General features: G+C 48.1%; 1 protein-coding gene across 1 annotated transcript in view; it reads left to right on the forward strand.

Moving 5' to 3' along the window:
• Positions 1 to 20,956, forward strand: part of INPP5D (inositol polyphosphate-5-phosphatase D) — a 121,725-nt gene that overhangs the window by 50,450 nt on the left and 50,319 nt on the right. Inside the window, 4 exon segments of the mRNA XM_042995668.1 lie at positions 2,566 to 2,716; positions 5,246 to 5,423; positions 8,867 to 9,007; positions 18,557 to 18,644. Coding sequence (XP_042851602.1) covers positions 2,566 to 2,716; positions 5,246 to 5,423; positions 8,867 to 9,007; positions 18,557 to 18,644 — 558 coding nt within the window.

Below are 20,956 nucleotides of genomic sequence, written 5' to 3' on the forward strand. Positions count from 1 at the left end.
CATTTTTGGTTTTGAACCTATTCTTGTTGCTTTTGAGAAGGTCTGCTGCTCAGAGATCTCTGGTTCCATAATGTTTGAAAGAGACTGCTTAACATGGGGCTTTGTGACAATAGGGAATTTATTGAAGATAATCTTTAAAAAAAAACCTTTGTTAAACTATAAATTTACTAACTGGCTTAAAAAGCACAGTCACACACACATAGCCTCACGTACAGATTTACACGTGTGTGGTGCAAATGCACAAACGAATACGCTTGGAGAGACAGAGAGGCCAAGTGGAGAGCCGAGGGGAAAATCAGGTGGATTCTTGTTGAAGGCAAATGCATGCACTACGGCATGGGGTTAACCACCAGGAGCAGGGCCTCAGGGACAGGTCTGAGTCCTGGTCTGTTCCCAGAGGTCTGGGTCTTTCCCGGTCTGGGTCATGCTGCTTCGTTTGCTATCCCAATCCCACTTACCTATAGCCCTTCGTGAAGACCTCCAGTCCAAGCAGCCACCCCCAGCCTCCCACGTCAGTCCCAACCATGCTGGAGTAATGGGTACCTGACTTGGAGGTGGGCAAGTCAGGACGGTCCGGCCACGCTAAGCCAGACCCCCTGCGTTCGCCCACCTGGCAGGCTTTCCATCCCCCACCCTATTGTCCTGTTGGCCTTCCTTCCCACCTGTGGTCAGTCCCAGCCCCTTCAGCAAGAAGGCTGCTGGCAGCCCCCAGGGGAGCATTTGGATCTCTGGTTTCAAACTCCAGTGATGGCACCTTCTCAGCTTATTGTAAAATTCCATGACTGCCAGCGGGCGCCTGGGTGGTACAGTCGGTTAAGCACCCGATTCTTGATTTCATCTCAGGTCACGATTTCACGGTTCATGAGATCGAGCCCGACATCAGGCACTGCGCTGACAGCATGAACCCTGCTTGAGATTCTCTCTTTCCCTCTCTCTATGCCCCTCCCCTGCTTGTGTGCACTCTCTGCCAATATAAATAAATAAACATTTTGAAAATAAATAAATAAAATTACATGACTGCCGTGGACAAGATGGGTGTTATGAAAACGCAGGTGAACTTAGTGTTAGGACCCAGATGGCTGTGCTCTGACTCCAGGGAAGCCCCGCCCAGAAAGGGGCGTCCTTTTGTATCATCCCTGTGCCCACCAACAGCCTGGTCCCTTTCCCCTGTCCAGCTGCACCAGGCTCACTGCTCCTCCCCAGAGCCCGGCTACATCTCCCTCCTCCACCCAGGGCAGCAACCCCACTCGACCGCTTCTTGGCTGGATCCGGAACACCCGGCCTCACACTGTCCACGTTTGCTCTCTGTGCCAGAGGGAGGGAGAAGTCCAAGATGCCTCTGGGTTTCTGGCTATGCCAGTGGGGACATGATGCTGCCATTCCTTGAGACAGAGAGCACGAGGAGAGGCAGGCAAGGTACTGGACAGGAAGGGTGGACAGGACTTGGGGACACGGTGGGTTAGGAGGGTAGGGTACTGCATTCAAGAGAAGGTGAGTCTCCTTGTGGTTCTCACATCCAGCCCTGCCGCCTGATAGCTTCTTGGTATGGGCGGGGCCTCAGTGGGTGGGGCCTCCATTAGCCATGCTGGCTGCCCAAGGCCCACCTTGAATTTTTTGCTGGAGCCACTGTAAAAGCAAGAGGAAGGAGACCTGGCCCCAGGGCATTTGAACAGCACTGCAGAATCACCTGCTGGCTCTTCTGTCATCAGCAACAGAGATATAAATCAGGGAAAGATACTGTGCTGCCTCACCATTTTTCTGAGTTTTGATAAAACAGAATTTTAACAAATGAAAATATTAAAATTAAAGCAAAACTTGCCAGAATAGATTGCCTTGTGTTTAAAGATAAATTATCTTGGGGGGGGGGGCGGTGAGAGGAAATAAAAATAATTCCCCAACAGAACACACATATACACACAGTCTAGAAAAACTTATTCCCATGTATTAAAAGTAGGTCTCAGGTGCCTGGACATCTCAGTTGGTTGAGCATCCGACTTTGGCTCAGGTCATGATCTCATGGTTTGTGGGTTTGAGCCCCACATTGGGCTCTGTGCTGACAGCTAGGAGCCCGAAGCCTGCTTCAGATTCTGTGTCTCCCTCTCTCTCTGCCCCTCCCTCACTCACACTCTGTCTTTCTCTCTCTCAAAAAAAAAAAAAAAAAAAAATTAAATTAAATTAAATTTAAAAAAAGTAGGTCTCTTGGGGTTTGGGACTACAGGTGAGTTCTTTTTTAAAAAAAGTCTGTATTTTCTAATTTTGCCATAATGAAAATGTATTACTTGTATAACCAAATGCTTTTTAAAATAAAAGTTAAAAAAAAACAAACAAAGAAAAAGAATCTTTAAAACTGTCCTATTTGTGCCTTTTGCAGACTGGCTCTTGGGGCTGCTGGTTCCAGGATGTGAGGGTGTGGGCGTGGTGGACAGACACTGCGTGGGAGCCCAGGGCTTTTTCTGGATCGAGGTCACTCCCTCGGCCTTGTTGGTCTCTGCTACAGGTGGCCTTTGTGGTTAGGTGATGTCCCAGCCAGTTCAAATGTGTTTCTGTTTGGGGTTCTGTCCTCAGGCATCCGAAGGTGTCCCCATGAGGTTCTTCACCAAGCTGGACCAGCTCATCGAGTTTTACAAGAAAGAAAACATGGGTCTGGTCACCCACCTGCAGTATCCAGTGCCCCTGGAGGAGGAGGACGCAGGTGATGAGCCAGAGGAGGACACAGGTAGGAAGGGGTGGAAGGGAAGGCAGGAGGGGGACAGGGAGCCTCTAAGCACTATGGGGGGAGAAGCCCCGGGATGTTTCTTTCACTACAAGGCCTTGTAGATTAAGTGAGTCTGATTATCAGAAGGGGAGAGGGTGACGTGGTGGCTAAGGACGAGCTAGCAAGGTAGCTCTGGGGTCAGACAGACCTGGGTCAAACTTCCTGTTCCCCAGCTTCATAGCTGTGTGACCTTGGGCAAACTACTTAACCTCTCTGAACCACAGACTTCTCTTAAAGAGACAGTAAAAATAATATGTACCTGTCAGGGTGTCACCAAATGAGTCAATGAATGTAGCACACAGTAAGCACTCAATATATGCAGCTATCATCCTCATCAAAATAACTAGCTGCATTTCACTGTAAAGAGAATGGATGAGGAAATACTTGTAACTAACTGGAAGGCCTGTGAGAGAGGTGTTTCTTTATATCATCTCTAAAAGGAAAAAACAGTAGAGCCCCTAAAAAGTCTGTGAGAGTCAGGCCTCCCCTTAAAACCGTGGAGGGCCACAGACCAGTCAAACAGGAGCCCGGCAGAGGACCCTGCAGCACAGAACCCCACCTGGACGGCACCCTTTTCGCCTCAAAAGTTCGCTTTCTGGGGCGCCTGTTCAGCTTAGTCAGTTAAGCGTCCGACTCTTGATTTCAGCTCAGGTCATGATCTCACGGTTTGTGGGTTCGAGCCCCACACTGGGCTCTGCACTGACAGTGTGGAGCCTGCTTGGGATTCTCAGTCCCTCTCTCTCTGCCCCTCCCCTGCTCGTGCACTCTCTCTCTCTCTCTCTCAAAATAAATAAATAAACGTTTAAAAAAAAAAAAATTACTTCCTAAAAGAAAACCTGAGATAAGTAACTGAGCCCCTCAACTGGTCAGGATTCCTCCTAAGTCCCAGGGCCTGGAAACAGGTCCCCTGGACTTGCCCCCCCTAAGAGGGGGTAGGTTAGACCACAGATGCTGAGGTCCCTGGGCTGGCTCCCACCCTGTCCCTGCAGGCTGCTGCCCGCCATGTGCTGGGCGCCCTTTTCACCCCACTCCCACAGGCTGGCTTGTGGGCCACAGGCCCATCTTCCTCCTGACTTCCTGGGGACCCACTCTGAGTGGTTGCATAGTTCATAGGCCGCCTCAGCAGAGGATAAACTCTGAGGAGCAGAGTTCTCTGTGGAGGAGGCGAGGGCCAGGCAGAGTGTTGGAAAAGGACCGAAGCTCCGTGGAGACTGAGACGAGGCCCAGGCAGCCCGTGTCCCTTCTCACCTCCCTCCGCTGAGTAAGAGGTGCCCTCATCTGAAATAGCCCCGGATGAGGTGTTCCCGGGTGAGTCCAGGGTCACTCACCTGCTCCACGCCACGGCCACATGTCCCCCCGCTGTCCCCAAGGCCTCGGCCTTGATGCTGAGAAGCCGTCCTGCAGAAATGCCCTTCACACGCTGGTGTCCTCACTCCCTGCACACCTTGATGGCTTTCCGGGGATGGCCGTCTGGAGAAAGACCCCGGCACCCTCACTAGCAGCTGGGAAGAGAAACCCAGTCTCGTGACGGCTGGCTTCACTTCCCCAAAGGAGGCACAGTTGTGGGCTTGAACCCAAGCAGTGTGGCAGTCACCCCCTCCGCCCAGTCCAGGGGTCTGATTTGGCTCAGGTCTCAAGGTGCTGCCAGTCCCCCAGGGCTCAAAACGCACTCGTATCACCGCAAGAACCCCAGGCCACGGAGATTGTGACCAGCTCATCCTTTAAAGATAATGTCCCCGGGGCAGCCCTGTGGCAGGGGGCCCTGGTGTGGCCATTCGATGTGGGAGGAGGCCCCAGACAGGAGGTCTTGGACCCAAGGGGCTCGGATCCCTCGTCCATTTGTGCTGTACACAGGAGAGCAGTTCCCCTGAGGGTGAATGTGCAGGAGTCCTTTCTCCCAGGCCAAATTCAAGTTGTTTGTTTTATACTTCAGTTCTCTGGGTGAAGGAGGCCCTCCCTTTCTTTATTTGTCTCCTAGGGCATGGTGGGGAGAGAAGGAGCAGCAGAAGCTGGAGGGAAAGCAGAGGAAGGGAGGCCGGGGTGGGAGAGAGAGGAGCCGGGCCTGCTTGCTCCCCACCCTTGCGCCTCCTGTCTGGGGAACTGGGCCTGTGCCCCATCCAGGGCCCCTGCCTCAGCCCTGAAAGCTGGCCTTCCCGCTGAGGCTGCTGGCTCCACCTGTCCAAGGCCAGCAGCCCTGCCCGGTGCCCAGCTGGCGGGTGTTTGCTGAGCGCCTCAATGGGCCAACCTAGCCGCACGGCCAAAGACTTCTAAGACCGGGCCCCTGCCATCAGCAGGCCCCCCATCTAGTCGGGGAGCAGAGACAGAGGGGACCACGCAGGCACAGACGGGGTCTGTAACTGGGCGCAGCGGCCTGGACCCCCTCCCCGACACGGGAGGGGTCACTACGCCAGAGACCCTCTGTAGCGGGGGGTGACCCTGAGAGAAGCGAGTGCTCAGACCAAATGGCGTTCCTGCTCTTCTCTTGAGTAGAAGGTGTCCTGTCCCCTCCTGAGCTGCCACCGAGAAACATCCCCTTACCTGCCGGGCTATGTGAGGCCAAGGAGGCCCCTGCTTCCAGCGAGAATCCGAGAGCCACCGAGGATTGGAAAAGCTGGTCGAGCCTTTCCGAGCTATTGTTTCAGCGACTGCAGAGCATAGACACTAGTGGGTGAGTCCCTCCACCACGTGGCTCGCGTCTCAGAGGCCCGCCTCCGTCCCCACCACGCCCGGCTGCCTGGCAGGAGCTGGTTATGGACGGACGAGCGGTCCTCCGCTGCAGAGGCCTGGTCCAGATGTCAGGGGCCTATGCTGTGATCCCCTGCCCGGGGCTCGCCGTGAACCTCACGTGGCATCCTCTTGCATCACAAATATCGCAACTGCCGTGGGATCCATGGAGTCCGATGGGCCACAGAGGGTTCACTGCAGGCTGGACCTGCCACGTGGCCCTTTCCTGCTCTGGGCCCAGCTCCGAGGGGGCCACCTTGGTCACCCGTACATCGGCCAGATCAGTGTCTCTGTGTATGGTATGGGCTGTGATCTACACCGCACGCCTCTCCTTTCTCCGTGGGACATGCAGTCATTCTAATTCTTTAGAATCTCCTTGATCTGAGTCCAGGCTCCCGGGATCTTGTCCCGTATGTAGGCCCACACTGGCTCCTACGGGTCCGTGTCGATGAGATCCTGCAGCTTCCTTGCTGTGTCCTCCTGTGTCTCTCTTAGCAGGCCCAACACTTCCCCTGCTGGATGGTAGCAAGTGGGGGTATCACGTGGGAGGGGTGGGAGTTGTCTTACAGACCACAGGCCCTTGAGTACAAGACCGGCCAGGGCGGGTGGCCTTAACAGGAGGGAGCTCTCTGAGGGGAAAGATGCCCCAGTGCCCAGCACATTGCCTGGCACGGAGGAGGACTGCCCAGGTGGTGCTGAAGGAGCTAATAAGTTAGTACGCGGTGACTTCCGTGCATTAAGAACCTTAAAAATATGTTTTTTTCTTTGTTTCTTTGTGAGAAAAAGGCCCCCTCGAAGAATATCGAGGGGCTGATGCAGGGCTAATTAGCTTCAGGGCTAATGCAATCTCTCTAGCCTGAAGGATCAGTGAGGACAGCTCTCCCACCATCCGATTTGGCAAAATACAGAGGAAATGCCTGAAAGTACACACGAGCCACCTGGTTGCTAAGCTACCTGGTGTTGTTATATTTCCACTTTGAATACCCCTGGATTCTTCTGTAGGCCCACCAGGTCACATCCTGTGTGCACTCCTTGAATGACTTGTGTTGCCCCTGAAATAGCTAAATCCCCAATGTTTTCAACCTGTCGAGGTGTTATCACCACTACTCCCTCCTTGTGTGCACATAACAACTACTTAGTAAACCATTCCGTATAGAGCCATCGTGCAGTTTCCACGAGGGTCTGTTTCTCTCCAGGGTTAGATGCTAAATGGACTGAGCTCCTTGGGGAAATAGGCTCCCGACTCCCTGGCATGTCCTGGTCAGTCCCTCCTCTCTAGGGACAGGTGCTCTCTGGGGCCGCCCGGCACAGTGACACAGGACGAGGTGTGCAGCCTCGAGAGAGAGGGCAGGGGGCGGCTGGGGGCTTGTGTGCTCTCTGTTTCTGCTCCTCAGCTAACACATGGCAGTGGGGCCCTCCTCACACTTCTGCTGGGAGCTGGGGATGAGTAAACGGAGCACAGTGGTGGGACCATGGAAGCAGTGACACAGGGCTTGTCCTCTGTGCTCTTCTGGGTCGTGGAAGACTGAGATTCTGCCTTGTGTTTTAAAGTCAGTCTGTTTTAGGGCGCTTGGGTGGCTCAGTCGGTTGAGTGTCCGACTTCGGCTCAGGTCATGATCTCGCGGTCCGTGAGTTCCAGCCCCGCGTCGGGCTCTGTGCTGACAGCTCAGAGCCTGGAGCCTGCTTCAGATTCTGTGTCTCCTTCTCTCTCTGCTCCTCCCCCACTCTCGCTTTGTCCCTGTCTCTCTCTCAAAAACAAAATAAACATTAAAAAAGTAAATAATAAAGTCAGTTTGTTTTGCATGGAAAATAGCTTTTTACATGAAGGACTGCCTTTTGATTATTCTTCGCTATAAGACAGCCTGCACAGTCTTTTGTGCAAGTTAATTAGATCTAATCAGGCCATAGTTAATAGTTATTATGAGACTGCTGAGTGAAATCAGGCTTCTCTGATAAACAGAGTTCGCATCTTTATGTGAACACTTTCCTACGGCGAACGTCCTAACAAATACAGCTTCCTATAACAAGCACTCGTGGTGTCAGAATTATGAGTCAGTAGTCTTTGGAACCGTTAAAATACGTACCTTACTGCCGTGGGAGTGACTTTGTCCTTTTCAGAGACAGACTCAGGCAGAAACTGGATTTTTATGATGTCAAGACCCAGAATGAGTGTAGATTAACCTTCAATGGGATGACAGCCGGTGTGTAAATAGTTGCTGACTTCTCACTCTCAGTCAGTCCGAATGGCCAATGGCCGAGGGCCTTTCCCGTCTTAAGAGCAACAGCTTTCCAGTCTTTCAAAGATCCTGTGGAAAACACCTGTGACCTCTAGCACCAACCTGATTATATGTCAAGGCTGGAACAAAGATTTTTAAAGCTTGTAATAATTTTTTCACACAGGCAGATCAACAACCTTTAGTCTCAGTTTGCTCATTTGTAAAATAGGAATAATAATAATAATAATAATAATAATAATAATAATAACTGCCTCCTAACATTGGTTTGGAGACTAACAGGGAAATGGGGCATTAAGTGCTTAGCAGAGTGAGTGCTATGTTATGCCCAGGAAATATTTGCTGTGATTATGATTTTAATCATTACAGGAACAAAGACTCTAAAGTAACCCAGGGCGGGGGCAGGGGGGTGGCAGGAGGGGGAATGTGCTGGGAGAGAGGATACAGAGGGACCATTAGATTCACGTGAAGGACCTGGTGCCACACAGCCTGGGCCCTGCCTCTGCTGGGCCGTCATGCACGGTGAGCGAGTCCTGCCTGCATGTGCGTCGCCCAGAGATTGAGGGGCTTGGAGCCAGACCCGGGAGGGCGAGGGCAGGGCACTGAGCCGGGCACCCTATTCCCAGCCCATCACTCACCACCGCGACTTCCCCTTGGAGCCCAGCACAGCTCAGAAATCCTAAACACAGAGCTCCAGGTGGCCTTTGACCGTGAATTTGGAGTTGGGAGGTGAGCTAGAACCATTTGCCAGCTCTACGCTAAGCATCACTCAGCCCCCAGGTGCTGTCTTTAAAGGTAAAGGAGGTAGGGAAACAAGTCAGTTGTACATTTTCCAGTTGTTTTGTCTCCTTTTTAAAGGATAAACATGTTTATGGAAATGTTTATTTCCAACCAGTATCACTTCCTTCCAAGTATGGGCTTGGGAAAAAGCTTTTATGGCAGGGTGAAGAGGCATCCTCCCTTGCCCACCCTTAAACTTGCCCAGACCTGCTTCTCGACCCTTTCCCTGAGACCAGGGGAGCCATCCAGGAGCGTACACGTGTTCTGAAGGACGGCATCTCGGCCGAGACGCAGAGAATGATTTCTTCCTTTACGGTTGGTCTTTGCAGCTAAAGGAACAGAAGCAGCATGTTTCTCTTTCTATTATTTTCAGGCTTCCCGAAGAGCATCTTAAAGCCATCCAAGATTATTTAACCACACAGCTCGCCCTGGATTCTGACTTTGTGAAGACAGGCTCCAACAGCCTCCCTCATTTGAAGAAACTGACCATGTTCCTCTGCAAGGAGCTCTATGGGTAATGGTTCCGTGGGTGTGGCATCCCCCAGGGGCGGGGACAGTGGGGACAGTCCCGGGGGAAGAGATTCAGCTCATTAGAGTGAGCCGGGCTCTCCGCCTGGCTGTCCAAATACCTCAGCTGTACTCAGAATAATAGGGCAGAGTTGGCAGAGGTTAGAAACCTTTGTGGTTGTTTCAAGGTTTTGTTTTCATGGTATTTAAACTGTGGCTTTTTTTTTTTTTTTAACTGAAGTTAATTTGAGGCCAGTTGCTGTGGGAAGGGGTGAGTGGGAGCCCTTTCACACTTGCTCAGGATCCAGCAGTAAGACTTTTGCACTGGCCCTCCTTGCTGCAGCCAGCACCTCGGACAAGCACAAAAGGGCTCTGAGAGGAAAGAAATTAAAGTCAGCCAATCTTCTGCATGGGTGGGGACGGCCCAGGGTCACCAGTTTGTTTTTTTTTTTTAAGGGAGCCAGGTCTCCAAAGCTTTCATTCTCCAATATTGAATTCATTGAATGACCAATTGGGAAAAATTCTGATTTTTTTTAGATTTTGAAAATTTTATGGTTTAACTTAATGTTAAAATTAACTTCAAGCTTCAGTACATTTTAATTGTTAGAAGCACAAAATTAAGGCTGCTGTGCTATCTGAAGAATTGACAGAGGGCTATTTTAAATACTTGGAAAAAAAAAAAACCCAGAAAATACCATTCACAAGAAATCATAAGGAGCCAAAACAATCCCATTTTAAATGAAGGGTCAACATTTTGGTGGGAAAAATGGCATTTCATGTGGGTGAGGCTTTTTCGGCCTATACCATTTCCTATGTATTTTATTATAAACTTACAGCAGCTCCAGAACTCTCTGGTCAATTTCTCTGCTGCCATATCCATCTTAGCTTAGCTAATATGCCAAAAAGAATCTTTCATCATCAGTAATCAAATTGAACTTTCCTCCGAAAGGCTCTTAAAAGCACAGTCAGTACATTCGGTAAATTTAACAAATAATTTTCTTTGACAAATGGAGCACACTCATCAGATTGGCCAGTCGGGTTTTGTTTCAGTGAATTGGCTTTCAACTCATGTAGTTTCAGCCAAGTGGACCTAGAACCATTTTTATAGATTTGCTTGGAGAGATATTTTTCCACTTGATACTGTTGTTATAAATCATGTCTCACTAGGAAACACACACACGTGCGCGCACACACACACACACATACACACACACGTGCGCGCACACACACACACACATACACACACACACACACACACACACACACACGGCACTTTTTCTTTGTAAGAGACACAGATTCATGATGACTGGGAACAAGCTTTTATTTCTGTTCCAGAGGAGATCCTGTTCTTTGCTGCTTCCTTGTGTGGGAGGAAGTACATCTCCAAGTCTCTCCGCTGGCTCCCCCACCCCCCCACCCCAGTCACTTCTACACCTTCCCCACCTCACTGCCACCTGCACTTTCCTGGATCTCGGTCGCCTCCCTTTCTGGACACAGCAACTTCCCCGGCGTGCCTGCCTCTCTGTGCTGGTGGGAAAGCTTCCTTGGGCTTCCTGCTTTCCCCGTCTCTCTTCACTGAACACTTAACTTCCGGCTAGAATTAGAGACACTGTGATGTATCTCACTGCACACCTGTCTGTCTTCACCCTCAGAGGCAAAAGCATTGGAAGACTTGGTTAACTGGGGGATGGAATTTTAGAAAATCTTACATAGAAGCAAAGTTATGTTTCCCCTTCCACAGCTCTGAATGTGTGGGTTTCAAACTGCTTTGTCTGGAACAGGTCTTCAGTTCATTCATTCTGTCAGTCAATCATTTACTTAACCAATGTGTGTGGAGGGCCCCCCTCTGAACTTCTGGGTACTAGGATCCAGTAAAAACACAGTGCACAAGCCTTCCGTTCTTTGAGACCTTGTTGGAGCTGACGTCTCAGGAGCACCATAGAGACTAAGTCTGTAAACAAAGATAATTTTAAGAAGCACTGTGACAAAATAAAACAGGTAAAAGTGACAGAGACATTGGGTGGGAGGGTGTCAGTGTCCTTTGGGGGTTAAGGAGGCCTCTCTGAGGTGGTGATAGAGCTGGGCCCTTGGTGACAAGGGGCAGTTAGCCACCCAGCAATTTCGTGGAGGGATGTCATGAAGAAAGGTCCCGAGGCAGGAATGAGGCCAGCCTGCGAGGAACAGAAAGTCTGTGTGGCTGGAGCACAATGAGGGAAGGAAAGTGTTAGCGGCAGAGGCTGGGGACAGGCGGGTATGGGGTGGGCCAGACACAGGATGAATTTGAGTTCAGTCTGAATTTTAGATACATCACAAATACGTTTTTAGTGTAAGTATATGCCATGCAGTGCTGGGATATACTTATACTAGTAGATTATCCATTATTTATCTGAAATTCAAATTCAGCTGGATCTCCTGCGTCTTATCTGGCGGCGTTAGGCAGGAGCCACAGCAGGTACACCTCACAAGACTCTCGAGGTCTTACAGGATTGTGCCACGATCTGAGTTCCGGCCGCGGAGAATGGATCTCAGGAGGCTGACACGAAGCAGGAGAGCAGTTCCAAGCTCAGGGGCTGTGATGCGAGGGCAGTTCATGAGAAGGGAAGGCGGGGATGTGTCTGGGTTGCTTCCTGCTGAGTCCCGGGGTTTGGGACAATGCCTGGCACGTGGAAATGGCTGATAGATGTTAGTTCAGTATGATGACCCTGCACGTGGGGGTGTGCAGGCACTGACAGCAGTGTGACCTGGGGCATGTGTGGATGCTGGGGCTGGTATACATTTGCTGCCTGTTTGGATGCAGGATCGGGGGAGAGGAACGGAGGGCGACCCCTAGATTTTTGATGTGAGCAGCTGAGTGGGTGGGGATGCCAGTTACTAAGAGTGGAGGTTGAGGAGGAGGGTGTGGAGCTGGCGGGGGCGGGGGACCTTTCTCAAGCTGCAGTGGGCTTGAAGCACTATTAGGCATCCCGCCAGCTGAACCACCAACCTTGGAGTTATGCCAGAAGCTTAGAACCCGGGAGACCTCAGGGCGGGATCTACATTTGGGACTCATTAGCGTGCAGTTGGCACTTAAAGCCTTAAAGAGACAGGTGGGGTGAGGTCACCACAGGGGGAAGGTGAATGGAGGAGAAGGGGACCCAGCTTGGACGTTTAGATGTGGGGTATAGGAAGGAGGAGCCGGAAGAGGGACTGAGTGAGGGTAGCACCGAAGATGACTGGGTCCATCCACTCAGACGGCCTGGCCCGACAGGAACGTCCCTAAGTGGGAAGGTGACAGAGAAGTGAGGAGTGAGAAACAGGGCCAGAGCCTCCCCTGCAAAATGTCATGCTGAGTGTGCGCGTCTGAACGTCAGCGGCACAAGGGCTCGAGGGCGATTTGTGACCCCAAGTTAGATTCCCTAGAACCAGACAGAAACTTTTCCAGAGAAAAAAAGAATAGAGAACAACGTCACCAGAGTCTGGAAATATTTGGTAATGCTTAAAATGGAGAAATGAGAAGAACTCCAAGTGGAATTTTAAAGCAAAATGTCCAAGTGTGGAAGAGGGTATTTTATCTACTAATGAGAGCGGGGTTAAGATTTTAATAGACAAATAAACCCGAAACAAAAATACGTCACCCGCATTACAACTGCTTCATTGGAGGCCATAAAAATAAACCCATAGTTTTCCAATCAAATCTGAAAATTAAATCACAAAACAGCAGAATGTCAGGGAAGTATATATAGAAAACACGGGAGAGCTAACTAAGCTTATAGAAAGAATGTGTGATAAAAAATTGTGATAGTCTTTGGAAAGAGGGCATTCATAGAGATTCAACTTAGAGCTGGTAGGATGGGCTCTCGAAGAAGCAGGAAAAAACAACGCATAATCAATGGCTAAGTATATAAAAGAAAAAAGTATTCCCAGGCTTATAAAGGACCTAAATCCAGGTATTGAGAAGCCTCATAAAGATCCAATTAGCAGAACAACCAAATAGCACCATCTAAATCTCTCTCTCTCTCTCTCTCTCTCTCTTTTTTTTTTTTTTAACATTTATTTATTTTTTGAGAGAGACAGACCATGAGCAGGGGAGGGGCAGAGAGGGAGGAAGACACAGAATCCGAAGCAGGCTCCAGGCTCTGAGCTGTTAGCACAGAGCCTGACGTGGGGCTTGAACTCATGGACTGTGAGATCATGACCTGAGCTGAAGTCAGATGCTTAACCGACTAAGCCACCCAGGTGCCTCTCTCTCTCTCTCTTTTTTAATGTTTATTTATTTTTGAGAGAGAGACAGAGATAGAGACAGAGCGTGAGCCGAGAAGGGGCAGAGAGAGAGAGAGGGAGACACAGAATCCGAAGCAGGCTCCAGGCTCTGAGGTGTCAGCACAGAGCCTGACGTGGGGATCAAACCCACGAACTGAACCGTGAGATCATGACCTGAGCTGAAGCCCCACACTTAACCGGCTGAGCCACCCAGGCGTCCCTAAATCTCTTCTTACAAAATTTCCAAACTACAAGGGAAGATGAATTCAGAAAGTAAATAATTATAAACAGCACCCTTACTTTAAAAAATGGCAATATGTAATATCATTCCCACTGCCTGATAATACAATATAAATTCTGAAGCAGTATCTCCAAGGAGAAGATCACTGACCTGGAATTAACGGAACATAGATGTCATTCAAGAGCACAGGGAGTCAGGGTGCCTGGGTGGCTCAGTCCGTTGCACGCCCGACTCTTAACTTCGGCTCGGGTCATGGTGTCACAGTTTGTGGGTTTGAGCCCCGCGTCGGGCTCTGCACTGACAGCACGGAGCCTTCTTGGGATTCTCTCTCTCTCTTTCTTTCTCTCTGCCCCTCCCCCGCAAAATAGATAAATAAGCTTAAAAATAAAAAGAGCACGGGGAGTCTTTGCAGATTTTAAAACCTTGTAAAAATGTTCTAATCACATGTGTTTCCTTTAAAAAGGATCTGAGAATTTTTTTCCCAGAAATCTTAGAGTGCTGGTGGTCCTAAAAATAAGAGCCCAGCAGCTTACTGAGCAGCTGGATATGAATACACCCAAAGCAAAAGTGTTCATTCTGTACTCCCAGAACACAACATGACAAAAATAGAAATAAATAAGAAGACTAGCCACAACCACCCAACCATCTGCACACTTTCAGATAGCCTCTTAAATCACAGCCAAATTAAGGAAAGAACCAACACAAGGGGTACCCTTTATGGGTAGTGTGGGGGCACTGAGTAATCAGACCACCGCGTAGGAGAACTCTGTGTGGCACAGCCAAAGCACTACTTGGAGGAAAAGCCATAGCTTTAGATGCTCTGTTAGGAAAAAGGGGGTAGGATGAGTCAAACACAAACTGAATCCAGACTGTGAGTCTCTTGAAGGTTATCGTGGGTCAAGTCCTAATAGCCTTGCTATTTCCCACATCCAACAAAGTACCAGAAACATGTGTTTACTCGGTGCTCATGAACGGAGATTGAATGCGTGCCGAGTATGTGTCATGCACTGTTCCAGGGATGGAGACACAGCAGTGACCCACACAGAGTCTTTTAAGAGGTCTCTGTCTAGCAAATAAACAATAACAACAACTGTTAGAGGGGGTATGGTCAAAATAAAATCAGAAATAAATTAGGAAAACAGTCAGTTACCATTTTAAATATTAGATGGGCGCCTGGGTGGATCAGTCGGTTGAGCATCCGATTTCAGCTCGTGATCTCCCAGGTCTTGGGTTGGGTTTGAGCCCCACCTTTGTGCTGACAGCTCAGAGCCTGGATCCTGCTTCGGATTGTGTGTCTCCCTCTTTCTCTGCCCCTCCCCCACTCGCTCACGTGCATGCTCTCTCTCTCAAAAGTAAATAAACATTAAACAAATTAAAAAAAAAAATTGGAAGCATAAGAGACTTAGTAATCGGCATTAAAGATTTGCAAATCAAGAATACAGTGCACGGGGATGGGACGCCTGGGCGGCTCAGTCCATTGAGTCCGACTTTGGTACCACTAAACGAGAGAGGGGAAGTGTCCATGAGCTGTGGTGACAGCTCAGAGCCTGCTTCAGATTCTGTGTCTCCCCCTCTCTCTGCCCCTCCCCTGCCCACACTCTGTCTCTCTCTGTCAAAAATAAATAAACATTAAAAAGGAAAGAAAAAAATTTTTTAATTAAAAAAGAACATGATACACATTGACATGGCTACAGATCTTCATATTATAGTTTAAATGGCACAAATATTTTACATACAATATGAAACATAAAAATTACCATGTGTGCCCTCCTTTGAAATGTCAAGAAGCAAATGATGACCATAATCTATAAATTATTCCTGAATGGCAAAAATCACCTAATTCAGTCTTCAAGAAAAATACAATAGTCAAGATAGCAGCCTGAAATAAAACGGTATCCATTTATTAATATAAATGTTTAATATTTCAGTAATGTTTTAGTATATATAATTTAGTAATATGAAGAATGGAGGCTTAGATAAAGAGCTCACTTCAAAGAAAAGTCAACATAAAACACCATCATTTAGTAGATTAAAAGATGAAAGAATCATTTGCATAGGTATCCTAACAGATGTGTGATTTTTAAAAAGTCATTTCTGGGGTGCCTGGGTGGCTCAACCCGGTTGAGCATCCAGCTCTTGATTTTGACTCAGGTCACAATCCCAGGGTTGTGGGATCGAGCCCCAAGTCTGCCTCTTCTCTGAGCTTGGGCCTGCTTGAGATTCTCTCCTTCTCTCTCTCTCACTCTCTCTCCCCCTCTGCCCCTCTCCCCCACTCACTCTCTCTGTTAAAAAAAAAAAGTCATTTCTAATTTTAAAGCATTTTACAAATGGAATAGAGGGGTACTTCCTTAGTAATGCAATAGGTGTCAATGTAAAACCAATTACACTCAACAGGGAAACAGTAAAATCATTCTATTAAACATTCTAACAAAAGAGAGGCACCTGGGTGGCTCAGTCAGCTAAGCGTCCAACTTTGCTGACTTTGCCGACTTTGGCTCAGGTCATGATCTCACAGTTTGAGTTCAAGCCTCGCATCAGTCTATCAGCCTGTCAGTGCAGAGCCTGCTTTGGATCCTCTGTCCCCCTCTCTCTGCCCCTCCCCTGCTTGTGCTTTCCCAAAAATAAATAAATACAAAAAAAAAAAAAATTTTTTTTAACAGAAGAAAAAGGTGCCCTTTATCATCTGGTTTCATGTTGTATGGGAAATTTTGGCCAAAGTAAGATGAGAAAAAGAAGGGACCCTATCCAACACTCCTAGACACATCTGGGAGCCAGTCAGATTTGTCAAGATTTTACAGTTTAAAAATAGAAGGAAAACCAGCATCATTCTTAGAAAACCCTAAGGATTCAGCTTGTGTATGTGTATTTGTGTTCTTAGGAAAACATTTTTAAAAAGGAGAACCATGAGGGACATCTGTTTGACGTTAAAACATGTTCAGAATTAGTGCCTTGGAAATTTTTTTATTTTAACCCAGAATTCTTGTATGAAAATGATAGTTTAAAGGGAAAGCTGCTGGGGCACCTGGGTGGCTCAGTGGGTTAAGCCTCTTCCTCTTGATTTCTGCTCAGGTCGTGATCTCATGGTGGTGGGAGGTGGGATCCAGCCCCATGTCAGGCTCCACTTGAGATTCTCTCCCTCTGTCTCTGCCCCTCCCCTGCTCACGTGCGCTCTCTCTCAAAACAAATACATAAAGATTAAAGATAAATAAAGGGAAGACTGCTGCATGAACAGATGAATGAACTCTGGCGGAGGGGTTGGGGAAACCCAGAACCTGCCTGCCCAGCCTTCCCCTCTCTCTGCTTTGCTAGTCAGTTCCCTCCACACCCTTCCTGGTCCCTGGAGTAGACCCACTTGTGATGCCTTCGAAACCAGCAGGTTAAAACACCATCCCCGAAACTGTGAGATAAATCTGCCACCTTGGCATTGCCTGGTACACATGCGGAGCTCTGGATTTGTAGTTAAATGAATGATACGGAGCCTGGAAACAAATCCTACCATATTCTAGAAGAGCTTATATGCTCGATGAGCCCAAAAGAAGTATGTAAAACAGAGCAAGTGTTGTTGAGTGAAAGTGAATAGTAATACGGAGAAAGATGAACCTAGTTCCACCCCATATTTAAAAAAAAAAAAAATCTAGATGAGGTAAGGGATTAAAAAATATAGTATCGACAAGAAAAACCCGTATGTAATGTAACTTAAAAAAAAAGCAAGTAAGAAACCAAATTAAAATGAGCTAATAATTGCTTACTAGTAAATACTGATGATAAATTTTTAACTAAGGGAAGCAAAGAGTTACCAAGGAAAAGATGAAAAATAGAACAACAAAAAATTATAAAGCACTTTGCAATGAAATCCAACCTGCCCAGGATGAAAATAACAGAATGGGGAAAAAGTGCAACATCCAGATTAAATAAAAAGCAAAGCGGTATGTAACGTTTATACCAACGTCCAAAAATTCTGGCAAAATTCCCAACAGAAAACTGACAAAGGACACAAACAATTTATACAAAAAGAAATACAAAAAGAAAAACCAACTATGTAGAAATATATTTAATGACAATAAATTAAAGGTATACAATCAATGCATCAATATTGAAATGCAGTGTTATATCCACTAAACGAGAGAGGGGAAGAAAATCCTAGAATGAGGACAGCACGTCAAATGGGCAAGCTCAGACAGTGTCCATGGCCCGTGACGGGTACCATCACTCAAAGGCTTAGCAACACTGCTCAAGAGACACAATCTCTGCTTATCATCAAGTTTAATTGAAAATAAGAAAAGAAAGGTTATGGGAACAAAGCTGTTCAGAGCAGCCTTTATTTGTAATCGCCAAGATCTCAAAATAACCCAAGTATCTAGCAATTCATTTTGGCACGTTTACTCGATAGAATATTTCAACACCATTAGAAGTTAAACATGTAAAGACATGAAGTTTGGGGTGAAATAAGGGAGAACTAGAACTCAGAATTGTCTGCCGCTGTGCTTAAAACAATGTGAAAACAATAGAAAAAGACAGGAGCAAAGAATGGGTAGGAGATGTCAAGGAATTAGACAATGAAAAAAATCTCTCCAGGCGTCCGTCTCGGGGGCGGGGAGGGGATTTGAACTGGAAGGCGCAGACGACTGCTAGCACCGGAAGCCCCTGGGGCACGCATTTAAAATGCAGATTCGGGACCAAATCGGGTTGGGGCCCAGAAATTTGCATTTTTAACACCCAGGTGTGTTTGCAATTCTTCTAAACACTCGAGGTTGGGAACCAGGGATTACTAAGTGATTTCATAGTAGTTTCGCGATCCTAGATTTGAATTATCCACAGCCTGTGAGTATGGCTAACCAGAGGTAAATCAGATCTACGGATCTACGCATTGCGACTCGGGTTTGGCCCAGGGTGGGAGACAGGATGGGAAGAGTGGGGGTCTTGGTGGGGGGAGGGGGGCCAGCACTGGCAGGCCTGGATCTTTGCCCAGGCTTGTCTTTTGCCAGACTGGGTGTGGCCATGCCTCTGGCTGGATCCTTCCAAGCCTTCCCTGGGTCCTCACTAATCCTTGACCTTCACCTTGTCTCCTGCTCCCAGCGAAATCACCCGGACCCTCCCCTCCCTGGAGTCTCTGCAGAGGCTGTTTGACCAGCAGCTCTCCCCTGGCCTCCGTCCACGGCCTCAGGTAAAGGCTCTGGGGTTGGAAAGAAGAGATTGATAAACTGGGGTGGAGGTGAGGGGTGTGGGGGGGTAAGGTAGCCCGAGTCCCCAGGGCTCAGAAGGGAGCCCCCCATCCACTCACGCCCTGAGTTGGCTGGGGGACCAGAGCATGGGGTGGCCGGTGGGGGTGGGAGATTCAGGACCCTGTACCACCAGTAAGGCATTTCCCTGCTGCCTGATTTTGACTTGAGTGAAGATTCCAAATTACATACTCAGCAGAACTGCCTGTTAGTGTTGAATAAGGGAGCACGGCACGGCCTTTTCTCATCATTGTTCATCGGAAACTATTAGAAAGAAAAACACGGAGTGCCTAGATGCTTGATCCTGCCTCTTGCCCCTTAAGGTGAAGATGCTCCCTGCCCCCATCCACACACAGGCTCACAGACTCGCAGGAGCCAAGGCCAAGTCATCTAGGGAGCAAAGATCTACATATTGAAAGGTGTTACCAGCAGAGTTAAAAAGCAAAAGCAGCATCTCCAGAGAAAGGACTTGCAACAAATATAAGGGACAAAGGATTAATATGTTTAAAAAAAAAAAGAAAAGAAAGAAAGAAAAACTTCTTACAAATAAGTAAAAACAACCCTATTTTTAAAATGGGGAGAGGTTATAAAAAAAGGCTTTCTCACTAAAGAGGGGTGGGAGTGACCAATATATATACAAAAACTTGTTTAGCCTTACCTCATTAGTAACTGGCAAATGACATTCATAACCTTGCCTATCAGATGAGCAAAAAGTTGATTGGTGAAGTCAGGGCTTGGCCGGGCTTTTGGGGTCAGGGACTCATGGGTTCATTGCTGTGCAGTTGGGAGGAGAAATGGGGTTTCTGAAACATTGTTTATCTGCAACGACCATGTTAATTGCATACATCCTTAAAGCACCCCGTTCTATATATAGGCAGCTGTCTTAGGGGAAAAAAGCAAATGGCAAAACAATCTATAAACTCCGAGGTACATCTATATGTGGAAATCAGACCAGAAGGATTTATACCCAAAGGGCTATTCTAGTCACCCCCAGGGGGGATGGACCGAGGGAGAATGGGGTAGGCCAAGAGGGACTTTAGGTTTGACCATACTGTTTGCTAAGAGTGTTTGCTAAGAGGTTTTTTTACTGAGAAAATGTATATGTGCTATTTATACAGCTTAAGAATTCACCAGAAATTTAAAAAGGTGATTTTGCTTTCCTCGAAGTGAAGGATGATACGTTAATTTCTGGGAAAGTAAAAGCAAATCCAGGTAAAACAGGGGCCCTGCCAGACCCTCACATTTACATAGTTCGAACCGAAGACCATGCCCACATTTTTGAAATGGACCAGAAGAGGTAGAGGCCCCCAGGCAGTTAAGGTGACAACAGTCAAGCTGGGGTGCTGCAGGACAGAGCTGGGACAGGATGGAGAGAAACCTCAGATGAGGTTGGAGAGAGGGGGTTCTCCTTCCCACTCTCCCTTATGAGACCCTGACCCACAAAGAAATGCAGAGGTGGTTCTTGCCTTCAGAAGTTCACAAATGGAGGAGGAAGTTCCAAGGCTGCCAGCAGTAGAGGAAAGAACACTCAGAAACAGATGAGCTCAACATCTGACGTGCCCCTGGTGGCCTTTCGTTTCCTTATCTGTGCAATGTCTGATACTGCAGGGTTTTTGAAGGAGTAAGTGAAATGTTTGTGCGAGATCACATGACACTAGGCCCTTCTCCTTGGGTAGGCGAGACCTGCTGGGGACCCCTGGACCCCTGTGTGGAATTTAGTTGAGAACTGATGGGAGGTGCAACGTTACCAAAATGACTGCGGACTTCAGGGTTAGGAGAGACCTAGCTTTGCCCGGTGTGAGAAGGGAGAGTCGTTAACCCTGGAACCCACATCCTCCCTTTAAAAGGGCAACTAAAAAGCAAAGTAAAATAACTGGGCCAGTTTATGGGAACCCGCAGGTATCACTCAGACCAATTCGCTCACTTCTAGGCTAAGCTGTGAATTACGTCCTCAGCCTTGACGTTCGTGACATTTGGGGCCAGGTGATTCTTGGTTGTGGGGGACTGTCCTGTGTATTGTAGGATGTTAACGCCTTCTTGTTTCTACTGACCAGATGCCATTAGCATCCCCCAGTTGTGACAACCCAACATGTCTCCAGACATTTCAAATGTCCCTTGGGGGGCAAGATCACCACCAGCTGAGAAACACTGGGCTAGATCTACTTTAAAGTCTCAGGTCTATACTGGCTGTGTGACCTCGGACAAGTTGACTCACCAACTGTGACTCAATTTCCCGTCCACAAAACAAGGGTTAGAA

Source organism: Panthera tigris, chromosome C1 (genome assembly GCF_018350195.1).
Source record: "Panthera tigris isolate Pti1 chromosome C1, P.tigris_Pti1_mat1.1, whole genome shotgun sequence".
NCBI lineage: Eukaryota > Metazoa > Chordata > Mammalia > Carnivora > Felidae > Panthera > Panthera tigris.